The sequence below is a fragment of the Oncorhynchus mykiss genome, chromosome 8 (assembly GCF_013265735.2).
Source record: "Oncorhynchus mykiss isolate Arlee chromosome 8, USDA_OmykA_1.1, whole genome shotgun sequence".
Taxonomy (NCBI): domain Eukaryota; kingdom Metazoa; phylum Chordata; class Actinopteri; order Salmoniformes; family Salmonidae; genus Oncorhynchus; species Oncorhynchus mykiss.
Genome location: NC_048572.1, coordinates 48,728,118 through 48,751,539, shown reverse-complemented (window position 1 = coordinate 48,751,539; position 23,422 = coordinate 48,728,118). Strand labels below are relative to the sequence as shown.

The following is a 23,422-nucleotide window of genomic DNA, read 5'->3' as shown; positions in this document are numbered from 1 at the left end:
AAAAGGCCCTAACACACTGGTATAACCCAGAGATTAACACCAGCATATGGCCTTTTGTTTTACTGGTGGTGGCTTTTTGGAAGGCTATGGTCGAGCCCCTTCCCTTTACACAAACACAGGCTCACACACGGACAGGCTCACACACGGACAGGCTCACACACGGACAGGCTCACACACACACACAGGCTCACACACACACACAGGCTCACACACACACACACAGGCTCACACACACACACAGGCTCACACACACACACAGGCTCACACAGGCTCACACACACACACACAGGCTCACACACACACACACAGGCTCACACACACACACAGGCTCACACACACACACACACAGGCTCACACACACACACAGGCTCACACACACACACAGGCTCACACACACACACAGGCTCACACACACACACAGGCTCAAACACACACAGGCTCACACACACACAGGCTCACACACACACAGGCACACACACACACACACAGGCTCACACACACACACACAGGCTCACACACACACTGAATCAAAGTTTCAGCAGTATTTGGACAGTTACACATTTATTGTTGTTTTGGCTCTGTACTCCAGCACTTTGGATTTGAAATTATGAGGTTACATTTTAGGGAATTTTCATTCATATCGGGTAAACTGTTTCGAAATTAAAGCACTTTTTGTACATAGTCCCCTCCTTTTAGGGGACCAAAAGGCTTTGGCTATTCAAACAACAGGCATGGCAGTGCCACTCATAGTCCTAAGTATACCAAGAGCCATATGAAACCATTTTAAATACAGAATAACACAATACAAAATGAACAAGGGCTAAGGTGTTTGAGTGTAATCATGTTGGCCATATTGGATTTAGAATAAAATGGATTCCTACCAGTCTTTGTAGGCATGAAGGAGTGTTATACACAATTCTGAAAAAAACTCCTCTCGTTTAAAAAATTTAACTTTACAGGTGATTTAACCTCCATCAAATGTTATTATGGCAGCAATATTTGACTTTGGACACCATATTGGATTTGAGAAAAAATATAAAATATCTGTGATTGCCCCTGTAATTAGGGGCTAAATACACAACACCCTTTAATGAAACCTGGACCCCAAAATTGGATTTCGATGTCTGAGCCCACTTGGTTACCTTGGAACCAATAACAATAGCCACAAAATATTTTAAAAACGTGTAACTGTACGCATTCAGCAGTGAATGACAGCAAAATTGACTTGGAAAGTGGTCAATTGAACATCTACCAAAAAGAGAAGTTAACATTCACCATAAATATTCATAGTTTATATTTCTGCTTATTGTATCTGTGTGTTTACAGGTTTATATTTCCAAAATGCTTTAAGTTACTGTAATGTTGTTTATTTCTGTATGTAGAGCAGCCAATTGACTACTTGTACTAAACATTTTTGCCATATCAAAGCTTGCGATATTAGGTAACGTGAGCTTATGTGGCCCACTCCCCCTCCAGCCAGGTATTATTCTGTGCTGTTTGAGTTAAGGGGGTGTGTCACAATATATAGAAATGTAACAACTTTTGCAGTAAAAAAAGAAAGAAGAAAAAGAACATAATTTAATATATAGGAGACCTTAGACATATGGAAAAACATGGTTGTGTTTTGTTACACATCGGGTAGGGGTATCTAAAAGAAAAATGTGGACACACACACACACACACACTTGGTTGAGCCCTCACCTTATATACACAAACAAATACTACATTAATGCACTTGGATGAAAAATGCACAGCATGAATGCACACACAATCCACCCCCACTATAAAACTCACCGGGCCGCCCCATGCCGACCTTCTCCAGGTCCTCGTTCTTGACGTAGTCGAAGTGGGAGAGTCGCGTCACGTTGAGGTCGTCGCGGATACGCAGGAAGTACTGCTGCAGCTGCACCTCCATCAGCAGCTCCAGGAGCCATTCTGTGCCCTCCTCCGACTGCATATTACTGCCTAGCTTCTGGATAAAACACACACGAAAAATGGAGGAGAAACCGGGTTTAAACATTGAGCCATTATGTGCCCTCCTCGCACGCATGCACACATTACCTGTACAAAAAAACAAACACTCAAAACTAGAAGACTACACAACCTCTTCACAGTCAGAACCAGATACAGCAATTTACCACACCAGTCGTCGTCCGTCCGTCCCCCCCCCCAATAATACACTAGCACTGTCATGGATTGGTAGACAGACACATCAGTACACATAGACACAGGAAAAGAAAACGAGCATCTGCTGTCCAGATGATACACAACAGGCTTCACGTACCCTACTGTGCACCGCTCATCAGATTGTACCATGATGTACTGTAGGCCTGCCTACATTACATCCCTCAAAAGTCACAGTCAATCTATCCAAACAGACAATCTATCCAGATATCCTATCTATCCAAACAATTGATGCCCTTTTCATCATTCTCAAACATACCATGCATAGAATATATAGAGCTGTATATAGAGCTGCATGCTCTTGGTTGATAGCCTACACATCGACTACTGTGCCGAGTTGTCTATGTGGCGAAAGCAGTCAACTGAAACTGACAAACAAATGTCATAAGGATACCAAGAGTTGTTTTGACTTCTATCAAACATGTCCGGATGCTCTCCTCTCCATTTGACTCAGAGCGTTTGTCGGATATCAGGTGCTTTCAATTATCCACCTATCTAGTCCTGATAGAGATCAAGGACCGACAGACAAACAGACAGACAGACAGACAGACAGAGGCTCGGAAACGGAGACGATAGTGAGGGGGAAAAAGAGAGAGGGAGAAGTTTTATGTGATTGGTTGCTGAAGAGCAGCAATTACTAGTACCTCAGATACGGGGTCTCCTCTTTCGTAAGAGGGTTTTGTCTAGAAGGGATACAACTTTTGTCAAAATGGACTATCCGTAGCAGGTTTAAGATAACGCAGCAGGTTAGGAGAATTAGGTTAAGGTTAGGAAAAGGGTTAGGCTTAGCTAAAATTGAGAAAATAATAAATAAATACATTTTTAAAAATGTTAAATCAACTTCTGACAAAAGCTGTATCCCATCTAGACCTGACCCCATAAGAAGACAAGCAAGGGGTCACCTGAGTGTCAGGAAGTCTTTAAGTGCCTCAGTGAGTGCCTCATAAGTGTGGTGTGTGTGTGTGGTCTACTGCAGAAAAACAGACATCATGCTACAGTAGCTCCTGTGCTATGCTGTTTAAACTTCTAATGCTATGTGAAAAGCCTGGAAGTTTCCTCAATGACAAGTTGACAACTCCTTGATGTCACACGCATTGGTACAGTAGCATCTGATTGGTTTCCCAAAAACTGTTGTACTGAAACGGATCTATAAAATTGCAACTTCACAACAATTCTCACGAGCATACATGAAACCAACTTCCCTGGCTTTGCAGTTAAGATCTCCAGAAAAGTTAGACATTGCAAAATTATATGATGTCACTCAGGTTTTTAAGTTGTATGTCATTTAGGTCAGAGGACTCAATCAGCCTTTTGTGACTGATGGGATTCCGGTATTGACCAAGGCAGGGTCATAGGTTAAGGAGCAAAGGGGGTCATGACTTCCTCTTTCGCAGTTCAACAGTTAATGGGTTTGGGTTGGAGACTGGAGTGTCGCTTCTTTTAGTTTCATAGTTAAAATAAGTCTACGATTAGTCAGTCAAGCAGACAATGAAGTACAATCTCCACTCATAATTTTTGCAGACACACACCTGATAGCGCATCCACACTTATGCACCCATGTACACACACAGGTCTTTATGACCAAGTCCAAAAACCTTTCACTAACTAGCAAGACATAGACACATCACTCAAATGAGTGACATGAGAAGAGATTACTTCTATTTTAATTCAAATGTGTTTCAAAATGGTTACAGCAGATGTTTGCATCCTGATACGAATCCACTACAAGGTCACATGCAGTAATATTCCTGTCTCAATGTTCCAAGCAGCACTTTGGAATTTCACACCTCTTAGTGGTCTGGCAACAGGGCTTTATCCATTTCGACAACCCCCAAGTAGAAAGTAGTCTTTGGGACAGGGGGCAGTATTTTCACATCCGGATGAAAAGCGTGTCCAAAGTAAACGGCCTGCTACTCAGACCCAGAAGCTAAGATATGCATATTAGTAACACTCTGAAGTTTCTAAAATGGTTTAAATCATGTCTGTGAGTATAGCAGAACTTATTTGGCAGGTGAAACCCCGAAGAGAAACCATTCAGATTTTTTGTTTTGTTTTGAGGTCACTCTCTTTTCAATGGGTTTTCATTGAGAATCCAGATTTCTAATCAACTATCCTGCAGGTCCTATCGCTTCCACTGGATGTCAACAGTCTTTAGAAATTTGTTGAGGTTTTTCCTTTGAGAAATGAAGAAGTAACACTGTTCAGAATGAGGCAAGTGTACTCTTTGTTAGAGGCGCGTGACCTGAAAGCACGCTCCGCTTCGGTTTTCCTCCGGTATTTAACACAGTATATGCCGTCTTCAATTTTATTGATTATTTACGTTAAAAAAATACCTATTACAAAAGTAGTTTGAAATGTTTGGACAATGCTTACAGGTAACTTTTGAGATATTTTGTAGTCACGTTGCGCAAGTTGGTACCGGTGTTTTTCTGGATCAAACGCGCAAAATAAAAGGACATTTTGTATCGATGGAATTAATCGAACAAAAGGAACATTTGTGATGTTTATGGGACATATTAGAGAGCCAACAGAAGAAGCTCGTCAAAGGTAAAGCATTAATTATATTTTTATTTCTGCGTTTTGTGTCGCGCCTGCAGGGTTTAAATATGCTTTTCTCTCTTTGTTTACTGGGGTGCTATCCTCAGATAATTCATTCGCTGAAGTCAGGTGTTTGAATAAAAGCCACTATGCTAAACTGTATTGTGGAAAACGGAAAAAGAAATTGCTCTACAAGATACTTTATTTTTTCTACAAGGTACTTTACTCATGCATTAACTTCTGTAAATCTTCATTTTGGACACGATGCTGAAACTTCCCTGCTTAGCTGTTGAAACCAAAGTGTCACCTCTCGTGGCAGTGCCTAAGACATGAGTCGACATCCCTTGCCTGGCAGCCAGGCTTGTCAGAGCTGATACCGAAAAGAGGTTAAATGTCGGGGTTGAAACGTTTAAACAATCTTAGCATCTGTCCAGTCCAACACGAGAACAAGCAGGAGTCAAAGGAAAGAGGGGAGACTGTTGGGGCTCCAGACTAACATATTCCCTTGGTGCCACTAACCTTTTCAGTTTTTTTCACGGCGTCAGGGAATAGAACGAATTAGTAGGCCTAATCATTTTATGTCATTCAACAGTGCTTTAAAAAGTGTAATAGACTACAGAGATGGTATTCAATAAATAGGTTTCATCTAACAAGTTCAAGCAAGAATGCATGACTCGAGATATATTGATGTGCAACCTAATCCAGTGATTGTCATGAATTTTGGGTTGGCAATTAGGCTTTTATTATATTTTACTGTTAAAAATAGGACTACAGACTTTTGTTCAATCAAGATTAATTTGCCTAGATCTTCATCATAGGCTAATTTATTTGGGGCTAATTCACCACCCGAGTAAGCGGAAACTCAAAACACACTAGCTAGATTGCATACTAAATGTAATACCCACTGGTATAAGCTATGTAATAATCTAACAGTAAATGTAATGTCCTAAAAATAAACTTTGCAGTTGTAGCATACTACCCAATGAGGCCCATACACACGCAATGGCCAACGTGCATTTTGCATGCTCCGTATCTCAAAGCCATATCAAATTGATTGGTTGTCAAATAGGTGCTATAGAGCTCAAAGGTATACCTACAGAACGCTGAGAACCTCCTCTCTTCAACAAAGCTGTCAGCACGCACACACAAACATCCACACTCAGGAACATCTCTTCATTAAACAAACAAATATTAAACAAGTTGTGTTTTCCCACTATTGGATTTTGAAATGTTATACAAATCAGGACACTTTTCTTTTTCTCCATGAGCGCAATGGGAGAGGCAGTGAGAGCAGCTCGCTCATCACAGCAGCAGGCCCCAGCGAAACAGGCACAGCATCTGACTCAGGACAGACACTTTCATTACAGGAATCATGAGGATAATGCACTTTACTGTTTGACCAAATCATGTCATTAGCCTCCTAAAAATAGGACGCTTTGAGTGAGGTGACTATGTAGAATCTGCAGCTCACACCAATCGCAAGTCACACAGTCAAGTCAAAGGGTCGCAAAATGCCACTAAATGGTATCAGTCTTGTGCCCTGGTAGTAAGTTTCCACTGACCTTTTTGGAGCAAGGCAGTTGGCAGTAGAAAGAGAAATATTGACGTTGTGTACACGGATTTGGCGCTTAGGAGGCACGAGGGGCGGAAGCTGGACGAGGTGTTCCGCTGCTAGGTGTCACTTGTCACGGGGCGGTGGGGAATGCTGGCCAACAGAAAAGGCTGCATCTCAATGGTCTAAAGTGGCTTTCTCTGCTCGTCTCCTTCCCTTGACTTGCAGTGTCTGGTATGAAAAAAACTGGTCAGGTCTCTGTCACCTTTCTTTCATCTGCACCTTCTGGTCTGAAACAATTGGATATGAAGTGCAATATAATGACAAATCCACCACAAGTTTTCAGAATGCTGTCTTTTCCTTGAGGATTGAGCTCACTAACTTTCACCTCCAAGTGGAGGGAGAAAGGAGGGAGGATTTGGAGTAATGGAATGGAGTTGGAAGAGCTACAAGAAGTCCCTGGTGAAAAATGCTTCTGGCCAGAACTCATTCCCCTAGTCGGAATGAAGAAATGCAAAAGGTCCTGGACTGCTCTCAAGACATGCTGCGCAAAAAACCTCCCTGTAGTCTCCACAAGTCAGCCCAGAGGAATTTGTCTCAGTGTTCCTGAGACAAAATGAGTCAGGCAACAAAAAGAGACAGAGCCAGGCAAAAGCAAGCAGTGCTTTCCTCAACTGGATCTGTGGATGCCTACTTCGACCACTTGTAACATTAGCCTTAAAGTCAGAGCGTCTCAAGAATTAATCGAGACATGGAGACTGTTTAGGATGTCTAGACTTGTACACTACATACCCAAAACTATGTGGACACCTGCTCTTCAAAACATCTCTTTCCAAAATCATTGGCATTGCTGCTATAACAGCTTCCACTCTTCTGGGAAGGCTTTCTACTAGATGTTGGAACAATGCTGCGGGGACTTGCTTCCATTCAGCCACAAGAGCATTGGCGAGGTTGGGCACTGATGTTGGGTGATTAGGCCTGGCTCGCAGTTGGAGTTACAATTAATCCCAAAGGTGTTCAATGGGGTTGAGTTCAGGGCTTTGTGCAGGCCAGTCAAGTTCTTCCACACCGATTTTGACAAACCATTTCTGTACGGACCTCACTTTGTGCATGGGGACAGTGTCATTCTGAAACAGGAAAGGGCCTTCCCCAAACTGTTGCCACAAAGTTGGAAGCACATAATCGTCTAGAATGTCATTGTATGCCTTAGCGTTAAGGTTTCCATCACTGGAACTAAGGGGCCTAGACTGAACCATGAAAAACCAACCATTATTCCTCCTCTACCAACCTTTACAGTTTGCACTATGTATTCGGGCAGGTAGCGTTCTCCTGGCATCCACTAAACCCAGATTCGTTCGTCAGACTGCCAGATGGTGAAGCAACGGGTGTGGCTGAAATAGCTGAAACAACTAATTTGAATTGTGTACTTTTTTTTTTTTATTATTATTTTTTTTTTTACACATACTTTTGTATATATAGTGTATTCATTAGTGTGTTTAGTAGAATACATTTAGTGGGTAGATTGTGTTAGTATGTCGTCCTAAGCTCAAGAAGAGCAAGCACAGCTGTTGTGGTGAGGTTTGGTCAAGCCAGAGAAAATTATTAAGCAAGTTTTTTTAAACAGGCAAATGGAACTCATCTTTGCAGTTCATAACTGGGTAAAGGCATTTAGCATTGGCCTCGCAATGTGAAACAATGACCGTCATGTGGAAGGGCTTTGACATTTGGCAAAGTGAAGCAATGAACATCATGACCTGTTGTCTGTCTCAGAGTGTCTCTGTTGCTTAAAAAATACCCAGCTGCAGAAGTTACTTGAGTTTTCATTGGCAATAAACCATCTTTGGGTCAGGGATTTATGCAATCCAAGCTAATTTACATTTTGGCCCGGGGCAGTATATCAAGTTAATTTTGAGCAATATTCCAAACGCCTTTATCGCAAAAATCAAGTTTTTTTCTTATTTTTAGTTTTTATGAGCTTATATGTCCGCTTGTTCTCATGTTGACTTTTTGGTCGTCTCCTTCACTCCTCCGTTTCTGTGTATCTTCCCACAGACACAGATACCAAACGCCTCCCCCTGCCACTCAGAGCAACAAAGATTAAAGATCACTTCTTCCTTTCTGACAACAATCAGCTTCAACTCATTATTTGCATTTGAGGTTTGATCCAACAGAATCCGTCATATGGACACCGAAACACATTGAGACATTATTTTATGGTAACAGAGAAGTTAAAAAGGGTATCGTTAGAAAGGTTGTGTTTTAACTCCTCAAATTGTGTGAAGAGCAGACCCTACTAAAATGGGTTGATTGATTCTGGAAAATTAATGCTCAGTTTCTGTTGTGAGCAACATTCCGGTACCACGTACTGCTAGCAGCATTTTAGCCAGACTTATACTAGCTGTAGTCTGTGTTTTATAAAAAGTGCAATGAGCATTAAAAAATATTATTATTATTTCAACATTTTCACAAAGTGGACAAGCATGCTGTTCAAACAGTTGAAGACGGACAGAAGGGTGTGTTCATAACCAATGTTCCCGAGGGTACATAGCTCCCCGGTACTGCCACGCAGAAGAAATATCAGATTGAACTTCACTCAACTTTCTAGTTAGTTAACACGATCAATGTTTCCCTTTACTGTGGGAACTGGGATCGAATTAACGCAATATTAGCCACTTTCAATGCAACATACCGAAACAAAGTGAACTATGCAAGACATTTTTTTTGTAGGCAGAATGCATCAGAGTAAGATTCTATTGCATTGACATGCACAACTCAGCCTGTACTCTACAAAGACCAGTGCGGCATAACCAATCAGAGCTGCAGTAGGCCTATATGCAAATATCCATTGCTATATATGGATGTGTCATTCACTTTGAACTGGACTGGACATTTGAACTGGACATTGTTACTTCCGGCGCCGACAGAGATGGCCGCCTCGCTTCGCGTTCCTAGGAAACTATGCAGTTTTTTGTTTTTTTACGTGTTATTTCTTACATTAGTACCCCAGCTCATCTTAGGTTTCATTACATACAGTCGAGAAGAACTACTGAATATAAGATCAGCATCAACTCACCATCAGTACTACCAAGAATATGTTTTTCGCGACGCGGATCCTGTGTTCTGCCTTACAAACAGGACAACTGAGTGGATTCCATGCAGCGACCCAAAAAAAAAAAAACTCAGAAAAAGAGGGAAACGAGGCGGTCTTCTGGTCAGACTCCGGAGACGGGCACATCGTGCACCACTCCCTAGCATTCTTCTTGCCAATGTCCAGTCTCTTGACAACAAGGTTGATGAAATCCGAGCAAGGGTAGCATTCCAGAGGGACATCAGAGACTGTAACGTTCTTTGCTTCACGGAAACGTGGCTCACTGGAGAGACTCTATCCGAAGCGGTGCAGCCAACGGGTTTCTCCACACATCGCGCAGACAGAAACAAACAACTTTCTGGTAAGAAGAGGGGCGGGGGCGTATGCCTTATGACTAACGTGACATGGTGTGATGAAAGAAACATACAGGAACTCAAATCCTTCTGTTCACCTGATTTAGAATTCCTCACAATCAAATGTAGACCGCATTATCTACCAAGAGAATTCTCTTCGATTATAATCACAGCCGTATACATCCCCCCCCCAAGCAGACACATCGATGGCTCTGAACGAACTTTATTTAACTCTTTGCAAACTGGAAACCATTCATCCGGAGGCTGCATTCATTGTAGCTGGGGATTTTAACAAGGCTAATCTGAAAACAAGACTCCCTAAATTTTATCAGCATATCGATTGCGCAACCAGGGGTGGAAAGACCTTGGATCATTGTTACTCTAACTTCCGCGACGCATATAAGGCCCTGCCCCGCCCCCCTTTCGGAAAAGCTGACCACGACTCCATTTTGTTGATCCCTGCCTACAGACAGAAACTAAAACAAGAGGCTCCCACGCTGAGGTCTGTCCAACGCTGGTCCGACCAAGCTGACTCCGCACTCCAAGACTGCTTCCACCACGTGGACTGGGACATGTTTCGTATTGCGTCAGACAACAACATTGACGAATACGCTGATTCGGTGTGTGAGTCCATTAGAACGTGCGTTGAAGATGTCGTTCCCATAGCAACGATTAAAACATTCCCTAACCAGAAACCGTGGATTGATGGCAGCATTCGCGTGAAACTGAAAGCGCGAACCACTGCTTTTAATCAGGGGAAGGTGTCTGGTAACATGACCGAATACAAACAGTGCAGCTATTCCCTCCGCAAGGCTATCAAACAAGCTAAGCGTCAGTACAGAGACAAAGTAGAATCTCAATTCAACGGCTCAGACACAAGAGGCATGTGGCAGGGTCTACAGTCAATCACGGACTACAGGAAGAAATCCAGCCCAGTCACGGACCAGGATGTCCTGCTCCCAGGCAGACTAAACAACTTTTTTGCCCGCTTTGAGGACAATACAGTGCCACTGACACGGCCGGCAACGAAAACATGCGGTCTCTCCTTCACTGCAGCCGAGGTGAGTAAGACATTTAAACGTGTTAACCCTCGCAAGGCTGCAGGCCCAGACGGCATCCCCAGCCGCGCCCTCAGAGCATGCGCAGACCAGCTGGCCGGTGTGTTTACGGACATATTCAATCAATCCCTATACCAGTCTGCTGTTCCCACATGCTTCAAGAGGGCCACCATTGTTCCTGTTCCCAAGAAAGCTAAGGTAACTGAGCTAAACGACTACCGCCCCGTAGCACTCACTTCCGTCATCATGAAGTGCTTTGAGAGACTAGTCAAGGACCATATCACCTCCACCCTACCTGACACCCTAGACCCACTCCAATTTGCTTACCGCCCAAATAGGTCCACAGACGATGCAATCTCAACCACACTGCACACTGCCCTAACCCATCTGGACAAGAGGAATACCTATGTGAGAATGCTGTTCATTGACTACAGCTCGGCATTCAACACCATAGTACCCTCCAAGCTCGTCATCAAGCTCGAGACCCTGGGTCTCGACCCCGCCCTGTGCAACTGGGTACTGGACTTCCTGACGGGCCGCCCCCAGGTGGTGAGGGTAGGCAACAACATCTCCTCCCCGCTGATCCTCAACACTGGGGCCCCACAAGGGTGCGTTCTGAGCCCTCTCCTGTACTCCCTGTTCACCCACGACTGCGTGGCCACGCACGCCTCCAACTCAATCATCAAGTTTGCGGACGACACAACAGTGGTAGGCTTGATTACCAACAACGACGAGACGGCCTACAGGGAGGAGGTGAGGGCCCTCGGAGTGTGGTGTCAGGAAAATAACCTCACACTCAACGTCAACAAAACTAAGGAGATGATTGTGGACTTCAGGAAACAGCAGAGGGAACACCCCCCTATCCACATCGATGGAACAGTAGTGGAGAGGGTAGCAAGTTTTAAGTTCCTCGGCATACACATCACAGACAAACTGAATTGGTCCACTCACACAGACAGCATTGTGAAGAAGGCGCAGCAGCGCCTCTTCAACCTCAGGAGGCTGAAGAAATTTGGCTTGTCACCAAAAGCACTCACAAACTTCTACAGATGCACAATCGAGAGCATCCTGGCGGGCTGTATCACCGCCTGGTACGGCAACTGCTCCGCCCTCAACCGTAAGGCTCTCCAGAGGGTGGTGAGGTCTGCACAACGCATCACCGGGGGCAAACTACCTGCCCTCCAGGACACCTACACCACCCGATGTCACAGGAAGGCCATAAAGATCATCAAGGACATCAACCACCCGAGCCACTGCCTGTTCACCCCGCTATCATCCAGAAGGCGAGGTCAGTACAGGTGCATCAAAGCTGGGACCGAGAGACTGAAAAACAGCTTCTATCTCAAGGCCATCAGACTGTTAAACAGCCACCACTAACATTGAGTGGCTGCTGCCAACACACTGACACTGACTCAACTCCAGCCACTTTAATAATGGGAATTGATGGGAAATGATGTAAATATATCACTAGCCACTTAAACAATGCTACCTTATATAATGTTACTTACCCTACATTATTCATCTCATATGCATACGTATATACTGTACTCTATATCATCGACTGTATCCTTATGTAATACATGTATCACTAGCCACTTTAAACTATGCCACTTTGTTTACATACTCATCTCATTTGTACATACTGTACTCGATACCATCTACTGTATCTTGCCTATGCTGCTCTGTACCATCACTCATTCATATATCCTTATGTACATATTCTTTATCCCCTTACACTGTGTACAAGACAGTAGTTTTGGAATTGTTAGTTAGATTACTTGTTGGTTATTACTGCATTGTCGGAACTAGAAGCACAAGCATTTCGCTACACTCGCATTAACATCTGCTAACCATGTGTATGTGACAAATAAAATTTGATTTGATTTGATTTGTTTACAACATGAGCCATGTGTGCAAATTTGTTCATATGCTTTGCTAGTTAGTGAGTTACTAGCCCAGTTATAGATCATTTGTAGTTAGCAAAGGGGGAGTGATTGCTTCCTACGAGAGCACAAAACGTGTACATGTCCAGACATCCTTGAAACCTATTTTGAGACAGGCTTGAATAAGCTAAGTAGCCAATAGGCAGCATCAGTTGTCTGTAATTCTCTGTAATAATGGTATGGAAATAATGCATTTTATTTTGTAAAGTGGTTTCTTGCATCAAACAACACAACAACATTTTCATTCACCTCATTGCCTGAAGGACAGGTGGATACATAAGAATGTCAAGCCCTTCATGTTTTTTTTTTCAAAGGTCTCATGGAATGTAAGCCTACATTGAACACCACACATTGGCTGTTACTGTAGGCTGAACAATAGAACAGCTATTTCCATGTTAAAATGTTATGGGACGCATTTTCTCCATTGTTTTGAATGTTAGGGCACTCTGGTAAGCCTACATTGTGATCAAAGAGCCACAGTAGCCTACGTTACCACTGTCTGAAATCGTAACTTAAAGCGAGTACAGCTCAGTGTTCACAGTAAACGTGTGCTGGAAGTTGCACAGAACTTTCAAGTTTGCACTAAGCAGACCTGAAATGTTACTCATTGCCGTAAAAAATGAGGGAACATTGTAACAATTAAACTGTTCTACCTTGTTAGCTAGCAAATAGACGGCTGGATTTTAAATATAAAAAGATTAGCTGGCTACTCACTAGCACGTGGGCTTGGGTTTGAGAGATTGTTTATGAGACCTGGGTTAATTTTCTATAATGCCTGTTACAAAATTCGAAACCCAGATCAGTGATTGCAAAAATACAACAAAGCCTATTTAGAGAAATATTTTTTTATTTAATCGAGATATACACTGAGTATACCAAACATTAGCAACACCTTCCTAATATTGATTTGCACCACTCCCTTTTGCCCTCAGAACAGCTTAAATTCGTTGGGGCATGGACATACAGTGCCTTGCGAAAGTATTCGCCCCCCTTGAACTTTGCGACCTTTTGCCACATTTCAGGCTTCAAACACAAAGATATAAAACTGTATTTTTTTGTGAAGAATCAACAACAAGTGGGACACAATCATGAAGTGGAACGACATTTTTTGGATATTTCAAACTTTTTTAACAAGTCAAAAACTGAAAAATTGGGCGTGCAAAATTATTCAGCGCCTTTACTTTCAGTGCAGCAAACTCTCTCCAGAAGTTCAGTGAGGATCTCTGAATGATCCAATGTTGACCTAAATGACTAATACAATCCACCTGTGTGTAATCAAGTCTCCGTATAAATGCACCTGCACTGTGATAGTCTCAGAGGTCCGTTAAAAGCGCAGAGAGCATCATAAAGAACAAGGAACACACCAGGCAGGTCCGAGATACTGTTGTGAAGAAGTTTAAAGCCGGATTTGGATACAAAAAGATTTCCCAAGCTTTAAACATCTCAAGGAGCACTGTGCAAGCGATAATATTGAAATGGAAGGAGTATCAGACCACTGCAAATCTACCAAGACCTGGCCGTCCCTCTAAACTTTCAGCTCATACAAGGAGAAGACTGATCAGAGATGCAGCCAAGAGGCCCATGATCACTCTGGATGATCTACAGCTGAGGTGGGAGACTCTGTCCATAGGACAACAATCAGTCGTATATTGCACAAATCTGGCCTTTATGGAAGAGTGGCAAGAAGAAAGCCATTTCTTAAAGATATCCATAAAAAGTGTCGTTTAAAGTTTGCCACAAGCCACCTGGGAGACACACCAAACATGTGGAAGAAGGTGCTCTGGTCAGATGAAACCAAAATTGAACTTTTTGGCAACAATGCAAAACGTTATGTTTGGCGTAAAAGCAACACAGCTGAACACACCATCCCCACTGTCAAACATGGTGGTGGTGGCAGCATCATGGTTTGGGCCTGCTTTTCTTCAGCAGGGACAGGGAAGATGGTTAAAATTGATGGGAAGATGGATGGAGCCAAATACAGGACCATTCTGGAAGAAAACCTGATGGAGTCTGCAAAAGACCTGAGACCGGGACGGAGATTTGTCTTCCAACAAGACAATGATCCAAAACATAAAGCAAAATCTACAATGGAATGGTTCAAAAATAAACATATCCAGGTGTTAGAATGGCCAAGTCAAAGTCCAGACCTGAATCCAATCGAGAATCTGTGGAAAGAACTGAAAACTGCTGTTCACAAATGCTCTCCATCCAACCTCACTGAGCTCGAGCTGTTTTGCAAGGAGGAATGGGAAAAAATGTCAGTCTCTCGATGTGCAAAACTGATAGAGACATACCCCAAGCGACTTACAGCTGTAATCGCAGCAAAAGGTGGCGCTACAAAGTATTAACTTAAGGGGGCTGAATAATTTTGCACGCCCAATTTTTCAGTTTTTGATTTGTTGAAAAAGTTTGAAATATCCAATAAATGTCGTTCCACTTCATGATTGTGTCCCACTTGTTGTTGATTCTTCACAAAAAAATACAGTTTTATATCTTTATGTTAGAAGCCTGAAATGTGGCAAAAGGTCGCAAAGTTCAAGGGGGCCGAATACTTTCGCAAGGCACTGTAACAAGGTGTCAAAAGCGTTCCACAGGGATGCTGGCCCATGTTGACTCCAATACTTTCCACAGTTGTGTCAAGTTGGCGGTATATCCTTCATTCTTGATACACAAGGGAAACTTGAGTGTGGAAAAACCCAGCAGCAGTGCAATTCTTGACAAAAACCGGTGCACCTGGCACCTACTACCATACCCAAAAACAAAGACACTTAAATATTTTTTGTCTTGCCCATTCAACCTTTGAATGGCACATAAACAATCTATGTCCCAGTTTAACAAGGCTTAAAAATCCTTCTTTAATAACCTGTTGTGACTAGGGGGCAGTATTTTCATTTTTGGAAGAAAATAAATCCCGTAGCAAACGGGATATTTTGTCAGGACAAGATGCTAGAATATGCATATCATTGACAGCTTAAAAACACTAAAGTTTCCAAAACTGTAAAAATATTGTCTGTCAGTTTAACAGAACTGATGTTGCAGGCGAAAGCCTGAGAAAAATCCAATCCGGAAGTGCCTCATGTTTTGAAAGCGCTGCGTTCCTATGCGTCCCTATTGAGCAGTGAATGGGCTATCAAAAAGATTACTCTTTCTCCGTATTCCCAAAGGTGTCTACAGCATTGTGACGTAGTTTTACACATTTATGTTGAAGAATACCCGTAAGCGACTACATTGCGCAAGTGGTCACCTGATGCTCCCAGAGAGATTCTCACGTAGAATACAGAGGTAGCCATTACTCCAATCGGTCCTACTGAAGAACTAATTGTCCCGATGGATATATTATCGAATAGATATTTGAAAAACACCTTGAGGATTGATTATAAACAACGTTTTCCATGTTTCTGTCGATATTATGGAGCTAATTTGGAATATTTTTCACCGTTTTCGTGACTGCAATTTCCTGCCGATTTCTCAGCTAAATGTGAAGAACACATGGAGCTATTTTGCCTACAAAAATAATATTTTTGGAAAAAATATCTTACTGGGAGTCTCGTGAGTGAAAACATCCGAAGCTCAAAGGTAAACAATTTCATTTGATTGCTTTTCTGATTTCTGAACCAAGTTACCTGCTGCCAGCTGGATAAATGCCATGCTAGGCTATCGATAAACTTACACAAATGCTTGTCTTGCTTTGGCTGTAAAGCATATTTTGAAAATATGAGATGACAGGGTGATTAACAAATGGCTAAGCTGTGTCTCAATATATTTCATTTGTGATTTTCAGTAATAGGAATATTTTCTAGGAATATTTATGTCCATTGCGTTATGCTAATTAGTGTCAGGCGATGATTATGCTCCCTCATGCAGGATGGGGAGTCATTAGAGGCAGTCACCTCCCCTTCAACTACACTGATTGAAGTGGATTTAACAAGTGCCATCCATAAGGGATCATAGCTGGATTACCTGGATTCACCTGATCAGTATTTGTCATGGAAAGAGCAGGTGTCCTTAATGTTTTGTATACTCAGTGTATATTGTGAAATTGCCCATAAGTAAAAATTATTTTAAGGCCATATTGTCCAGCCCTGCCAACATTAACCGTACACTAGAACTACAGTGAGATTTGCCTACGTTCAAAATATCTAAGCTGTGTACGAATAGTGTACTAACCACACTAACCATACTATTTGTGACATAAATTAAGTATATAGTATGCTTATTGCTCATAGTATGGATATAGTTAGTATGCCAAAAGTTCCCGGATGTAGTACAAAATTCATCAAAATACGAAGTATACACGCAGTGGACACTATTTCCGTGCTTTTAGGGCACATAATGCAATTCTGGCTTCACAACGTTTTCAGATTTTAAGAAAATGGCGGAAAATATGCAGCCGAAGTCTGACGAGAAGGGATACAAATTCTTTGCTTTAACTAATTATGACAAATGTTAAGAAAATGTTGAGCAATGGAATAAATTAATAAAGTAAATTACACGTTGGCTGACAATTTGTTAGCTACGCTATCCTTACGAACCGCACAGCATATCATTACAGCAGCAGTATACCGTGTATGCTAGCCACCTACTTACAGTAACGTTGTTAGTTGGTTACTAGTACATTGAACTTGCCAGTATATTTACTTTATGCTAACTAACTACCCAATGTTTATTGACTAGATTATTCACGTCATTCATAGCTTAGCTAAGTGGTCTAGTCGTTCGGGCCCGTTCGTAAATTCGCTCTAGCTATCTACTCCGATTTCAGAGCACTCTCGTCTGACTGCCAGAGGCAGAGCGCAGAATAACTGATGAATTTACGAATGCTCAACACCCATTGAATGTGGCCGGTGTCAGTAAACGTCTGTCAATAATTTAAATGTAAAAAAATTGCAAACACAACAGTTAATAACCATAACCTCTGGATAACAAAAACAGTCTAACTAGCTCTGTTAGGGTGAGTAAAATGGTCAGAGTGAGATGTTCTCTCATTTGTGTCTGAAAGTAGCTAGCAAGTTAGCTTGGGTGCTTGACTGCCAGTCAGAAGGCTCGGATCAACCCTCCTACTCCTTGGCCAGAGCGTCCAGTGTGCGCTCTGAATGCTCCCAGAGCAAAATGCTCTGAATTTTTGAACGGACAATCTGACAACGCCCTGAATTTACGAACGCCCAGAGCGCACTATGACACTCCTTATTGAATTGACAAACACACCCAAAGTCTAGTTAGTAATTTGCTATGCTTCAAGCTAGCAAGAGGTTGCATAGCAACAGCATCAACTTCCTGTAGACATGCAAAGCCATAGTACGCACAACTGAAAGGATACCGTTTTCTTACAATATACTAAAATTAACTAATAGTATATAGTATGTGGTATATACTCATTAAGTTTGCAGTATAGAGTATGTTAGTATGGGTTTTCAAACACAGCTCTAATAATTCCAGGAGGAAACCAAGAATTGTCTGGCTTCTAACTAAAACATGATTGCCACTGAAACCAAGCTTAGTAATGTTGATTGATCTTACATATCAAAATACATTGGATGTGGACAGGTTCAGCCTACCACTGCATATATCAATGTTGAGACATGTCACTGAACGCATGTGTTTGTGTCAGGTGCGTACACTTTGACATAGGATAGACCCATACAAGCATAGGCGACACAAAAATATTTCATTTGAGGAACCTTATCTTCACCCAACTTCCTCCACCTTGGTAGAAATGCCTTGGATACACTCACAATTCTATTACCAGACCAGCCACGATTATACCCATTAATTTCATTACCATATCACCAATATCAAAACAACTTGCCAACGAGAGGAAACAAGTAGACTTACTCCATACACATGGAAGTGTGCCAGGAAAGGGAACGACTTTTTGAGCTTGTCGAAACGCCGCATCCCGAATTCCGTGTATGATTGTCTGTTTTTAAATCCTCAGAGGCGCCTTCTCCTGTGGCCTGACAGTATCAGAGCAGCGGGAGTCCCAGGTCTACCACCGGAGGGGGAACATTGTGCGTCCACCGATCCGAATCCCAATCCCGGGAAAGGAAAAGGTCAACTTTGTGAGCTTTTGGAGCCAGGCTACATTCCATCGCGGGGCAATCCACATAAGCTCCTTTAGTTCCTCGACACAACACAGGAAAAAAATCTAAAGAAACCTACACAATGGTCGAATCAGAGGGATAAATCCAGAGGAAAGCGCTTTGAGGGACTGTTAGTTTGTCTGGCAGCATTCTGAGGTTGGCTGAGATCTATCTCAATACTGTCCAGTAGCCAAGGTATGTCAGCTTACGTCGAGTTTGTAAAAGCACTCTGACAGTCTTCCATGCAAAGCAGCAAGGTCTCTATAGCAAAACTTCTAAAAAACAAGTCCCTCTCTCCTACCCCACCCTACCCCCCCTCTTCTCCACCCATTCGTTTATCCATCCCCTCCATCGTGGGGCTAAAAATAGTAGCGACCTGGTCTCAGTTCACTCAGAGCAGCCAGCTGCAGAAGAGAGAAAAGGAAAGTGGGGAGCAGCGGAGAGTTTGACTCACAGTGTGTGTATGTGTGGTAAGTTATTTAAGTGAGTGAGTTTGTGTATTTATTTGTTTGTGGTGCACATTAATGTGTTTGTGTGTATGTATGCACGTTAGTGTGTGTGCAGTGGAAGGATGAGCTGTTCCTTCTGTGTCGCTCTGGCTCTCTCCTCACTCTCTACTCTTTCTCTTGCTGGATGGCTGGTGCAGACAGTTTGGTAATTCCTGGTATTCCCGCTCACCCTGCTATTCTCTCCTTCCCTCGCTCTCTTTCCCTTTCAATCTCTGCCCATCTCCCTTTTCCTCTAACCCCTGTCTCGCTACTTCCCCTGCCCTCCCCTTTATCTCCCTTTCCCTCACCCTCTACACACTGTAAACCCTGTCACAACTGATAATGTAATAACTGCCATATATGTAATAACTGCTAATAATGTAATAACTTTTGTATATATATATATATAATGTAATAAAGCTAATAAAGTTATAAAGATGCTGAACACAATGCAGTAAAGTTTGTGTGCATAATGTAATAATTAAATAATTATATTACATTATGCGCTGATTGTAATTATATTGCATTATGCGCTGATTGTAATTATATTACATTATGCGCTGATTGTTACATTATAAAGTTGTAAAAAAAATCTATAGAGTAATAACTTGAACCAATAATGTAATAACTAAAATAACTCTTTCTTCAATGGCATGCCTACTAACTGTCACACATTTGAGGAACACTTTGCATCTGCATCCATTGGGGGTGAAGGGGGGGGGTACTATTTCACTTCCATTCTTACTTAGCAAACATCGGGTCGTCAAGAAAAATGTATAATGACAATCCTCAATTTGAAGACAAACATTTCATTCATGGGATTAGCAAATGATACATTTGATGATTAATGATCACAAATATATTCAAAAGGCCTTTCTGTAAGACCACATTGCCTTACAGAGTGGAGATGGAACCAGATTCATGTCAACACCCCCCTCCCACAATGAGGGGATAGATACGCATGTGAACAACAGGCACAACTCTGATATAAAGATGAGGGGGAGTTGAATATTTGATAAGGATGTATATGGTGAAGGCATTTTAAATTCATCGGCGTGATATGCATAGCCCGTCTTGAATTTCAACAGGGATAGTGTTTTTTTTTTTTTTTAAGTTGCCAGTATGTCACATGCCTCACACGTATATTAGTACACAACCTAGGTATTACACAACTTATATTAGATCAAATAAGCCTCACATATAGTAATTTGTGTTAATCTTGACTAAATTCGACATTCATTACCTCCATACAAAAAAATCTCACCAGCTTAATAATTAAGGCTCTGCTTAACACGGACAGATTTAGGGCAAAGATATGACTCTTGCATTGCCTTCCTCTCTCTGGTAAGTTTCAGTTCAGTCTAAAACTGGGTTCCCAGCAAACCGGATGTCCTAAGGACATTGGATGACGTTCCCATTAGGTCCCTTTAAAGGTTTCAGCGAGAGGTTATCCCACTCTAGGAACATTAAAACACAAAGTTAACCTCAGGACCATAAGAGGACGTTCAATACAGGTCCCTGTTTGGTCGGAGTGTCTAGTGCCCTGTAAGTAGTGCCCTTTAAGTTACCAGAACGTCACTGAGGACTATGTCCGGACCATTGTAGGACGTTCTCAGAACTTTCATTTTACTAGTCATTAGGATGTTGCCTGATGGTCCCAAGGGAATGTCTCTGCAAACAAACATTTGTTGCTAGGACTTCCCAGGAATTTCACAAAATGGTCCCCTAAAGTGATCAGGACCTTGTGTAAAAACGTCCCCAAAGACGTTTTTAAGACATTGTGTCATGGTCCCCGGAGGTTTTTGTCACTTCATGGTCCCAGGTGTGCCAAACCATTATAAAGTAAAGTAATTCAATGGTACATTTGGCATGACCACTAACTGACTTCTCAATATGACCCCACCTGAGATTAAACTCACAACATCTGGATTTGGGGTATGCTGATCTTATGTCCTAAAAATATCCTTTGGGATGTCCCTGGGACAAACCGGGAACTAAACAAAACCTCCAGGGGACCATGACACATCATCCCAAGAACATCCTAAAAACATGTCTTGCATGTACGGTGGGTATAGAACATCACCACCCCCTTTGAAAATGTTCACCTTTTGTTGCCTTACAGCCTAAAATGAAAACACATAAAAATCAGACTTTTTCCGGCTTTATTTACACACAGTAACCAAAATATCCAAGTGAAAAATGTTTATAAAATCTGAAAATGTATTCAAAGTAAAAACAGTAAAATACCCTATTTGGATAAGTGACCACCCCCGAGTTAATACTTGGTGGAACCACCTTTTGTCTTAATTACAGCCATGAGTCTCTTTGAATACAACTCTACTAACTTTGCAATATTTGACTACCTATATTGTGCAATATTTGCCCATTCTTCCTTGCAGAATTGTTCAAGCTCAGTCAAACTGCGTGGTGACCGCTCATGGACTGCACTCTTCAAGTCATTCCACAGATTCTTGATGGGATTTAGGTCAGGGCTCTGACTAGGCCTCTCAAGGACCTTCTTGTCCTTCAGTCACTGTATGGTTGCATTGGCGGTGTGCTTTGTGCCATTGTCATGTTGAAATGTAAACAATCTTCCTAGTTTATTCGATAAATATTTTCTTAACTCTTTCTTGAACTGCAGTGTTGGTTAATTGCTTGTAAGTAAGCATTTCACAGTAAGGTCTACACAAGTTGTATCTGGCGCATGTGAGTAATAACCTGCAGCCCTCTTCTCCAAGAATCTGTCAGTATTTTGCACTGTCCATTTTCGAGTCTATCCAGTCCCTGCTGAAGATTAATACCCCCACAAAAGGATGCTACCACAGCCATGCTTTACTGTAGGCATGGTGTTCTTCGGGTGGTAAGATGTTTTCAGGCCAAAAGTTCAATTTGTCTCTCATCTGACCACACCACCTTTTGCCACTTAGTCTCGGAATCTACAATGTGCTATTTGGCAAAGCTCAAATGAGACTTGATGTGGCTTTTGGGGATTTTTTTTCTTTCTTGCCACTCTCCCATAGAGGCCAGATTAGTGGAGCGCTTGTGATATTCTGGTCACATGCACACATTGACCAGTCTTTGCCATAAAGGCCTGAAGCTCCTGAAGGCCTGAAGTCTCCTCCTTGCCCGGTCATCCAGTTTGGAGGGATGGCCTGATCTATGCAGGGTCTGGGTGGTGCCATACGCCTTCCACTTCTTAATAATGGTCTTAACTGTGCTCCGAGGGACAAAGCCTTTGAAATCCTTTTATATCCATCCCCTGACTTGTGCCTTTCCACGACTTTATCTCGTAGATCTTTTGAAAGTACCTTTCTGCCCTTCGTGGATTCTTTGCTTTGAATTGCACTACTAAGCAGTGGAGTCCTCTATGAACAAATGCTTTTATTCTGAACTAATTAAAGTCAGTACAATTGATCATAGATGGAAGCCAATTAGCTTGATTTGTGATCTGGAAGGTGGTCGGTTATACCTGAGCAAGTTGGCAATTGCAATTGTAAGGGGGGGTTTCACTTATCCAAATAGAGTATTTTACCGTTTTAATTGTAATTAATTAGTTTTTATTTGTATTTTTTACTTCGATATTGTGGGTTAACTGTGTGTAAATAAAGCCGGGAAAAATATATTTTTTATGTGTTTTAATTTCAGGCTGTAAGGCAGCAAAAGGTGAACATTTTGAAAGTGGCCGGTGACTTTCTATACCCACTTGAGTAAATGATTATGCTACTCAAAGACAAATAAATACAATTTCTAAACTGATCCAATCATTTAGTTACATTTTTTGCACCCGTTACTGAAATGTGTCCACCACCTGGATTTGGTCTTATGTAACATTTTAAGTGGTGTATTTTACATAGGATAAAACTAGAGACTCAGGGCTACAAAATTGTATATCATACACTCCATTTGAGGAACAATGGGAAAGTAATTCTGCTTTGAAAGTTATTAATCAACTTGTAAACTCAGTTTTGAGAAAATTGCCTTTGAATGTTTTGGTATCTAGTGAAGAGCTCTTCTTTGTCTACACCCATTCAGCATCGTTCACACCCTCTTAAGCTTTAGCCCCACCCTCGTTTCACTCTCAGAGCGGACACTTGACACTCTGGCCGATGATTTGTTTACCTCTGGATAACATGAAAAC

At 42.0% G+C, this 23,422-nt stretch overlaps 1 protein-coding gene across 4 annotated transcripts in view; it reads right to left on the bottom strand.

Moving 5' to 3' along the window:
* The window catches only part of tnk2b (tyrosine kinase, non-receptor, 2b), a 124,605-nt gene that overhangs the window by 51,878 nt on the left and 49,305 nt on the right, over positions 1 to 23,422 (bottom strand). For 2 of the 4 annotated variants that reach the window (XM_021612732.2, XM_021612734.2), the window contains exons 1-2: positions 18,549 to 19,102; positions 1,795 to 1,972 (exon numbers count right to left, since the gene is read on the bottom strand). In XM_021612732.2, coding sequence (XP_021468407.1) covers positions 1,795 to 1,972; positions 18,549 to 18,611 — 241 coding nt within the window. In that variant the 5' untranslated portion in view covers positions 18,612 to 19,102. Of the gene's footprint in view, positions 1 to 1,794; positions 1,973 to 18,548; positions 19,103 to 23,422 lie in introns of those variants that run through there. The other 2 variants (XM_021612735.2, XM_021612733.2) reach the window with 1 other exon arrangement.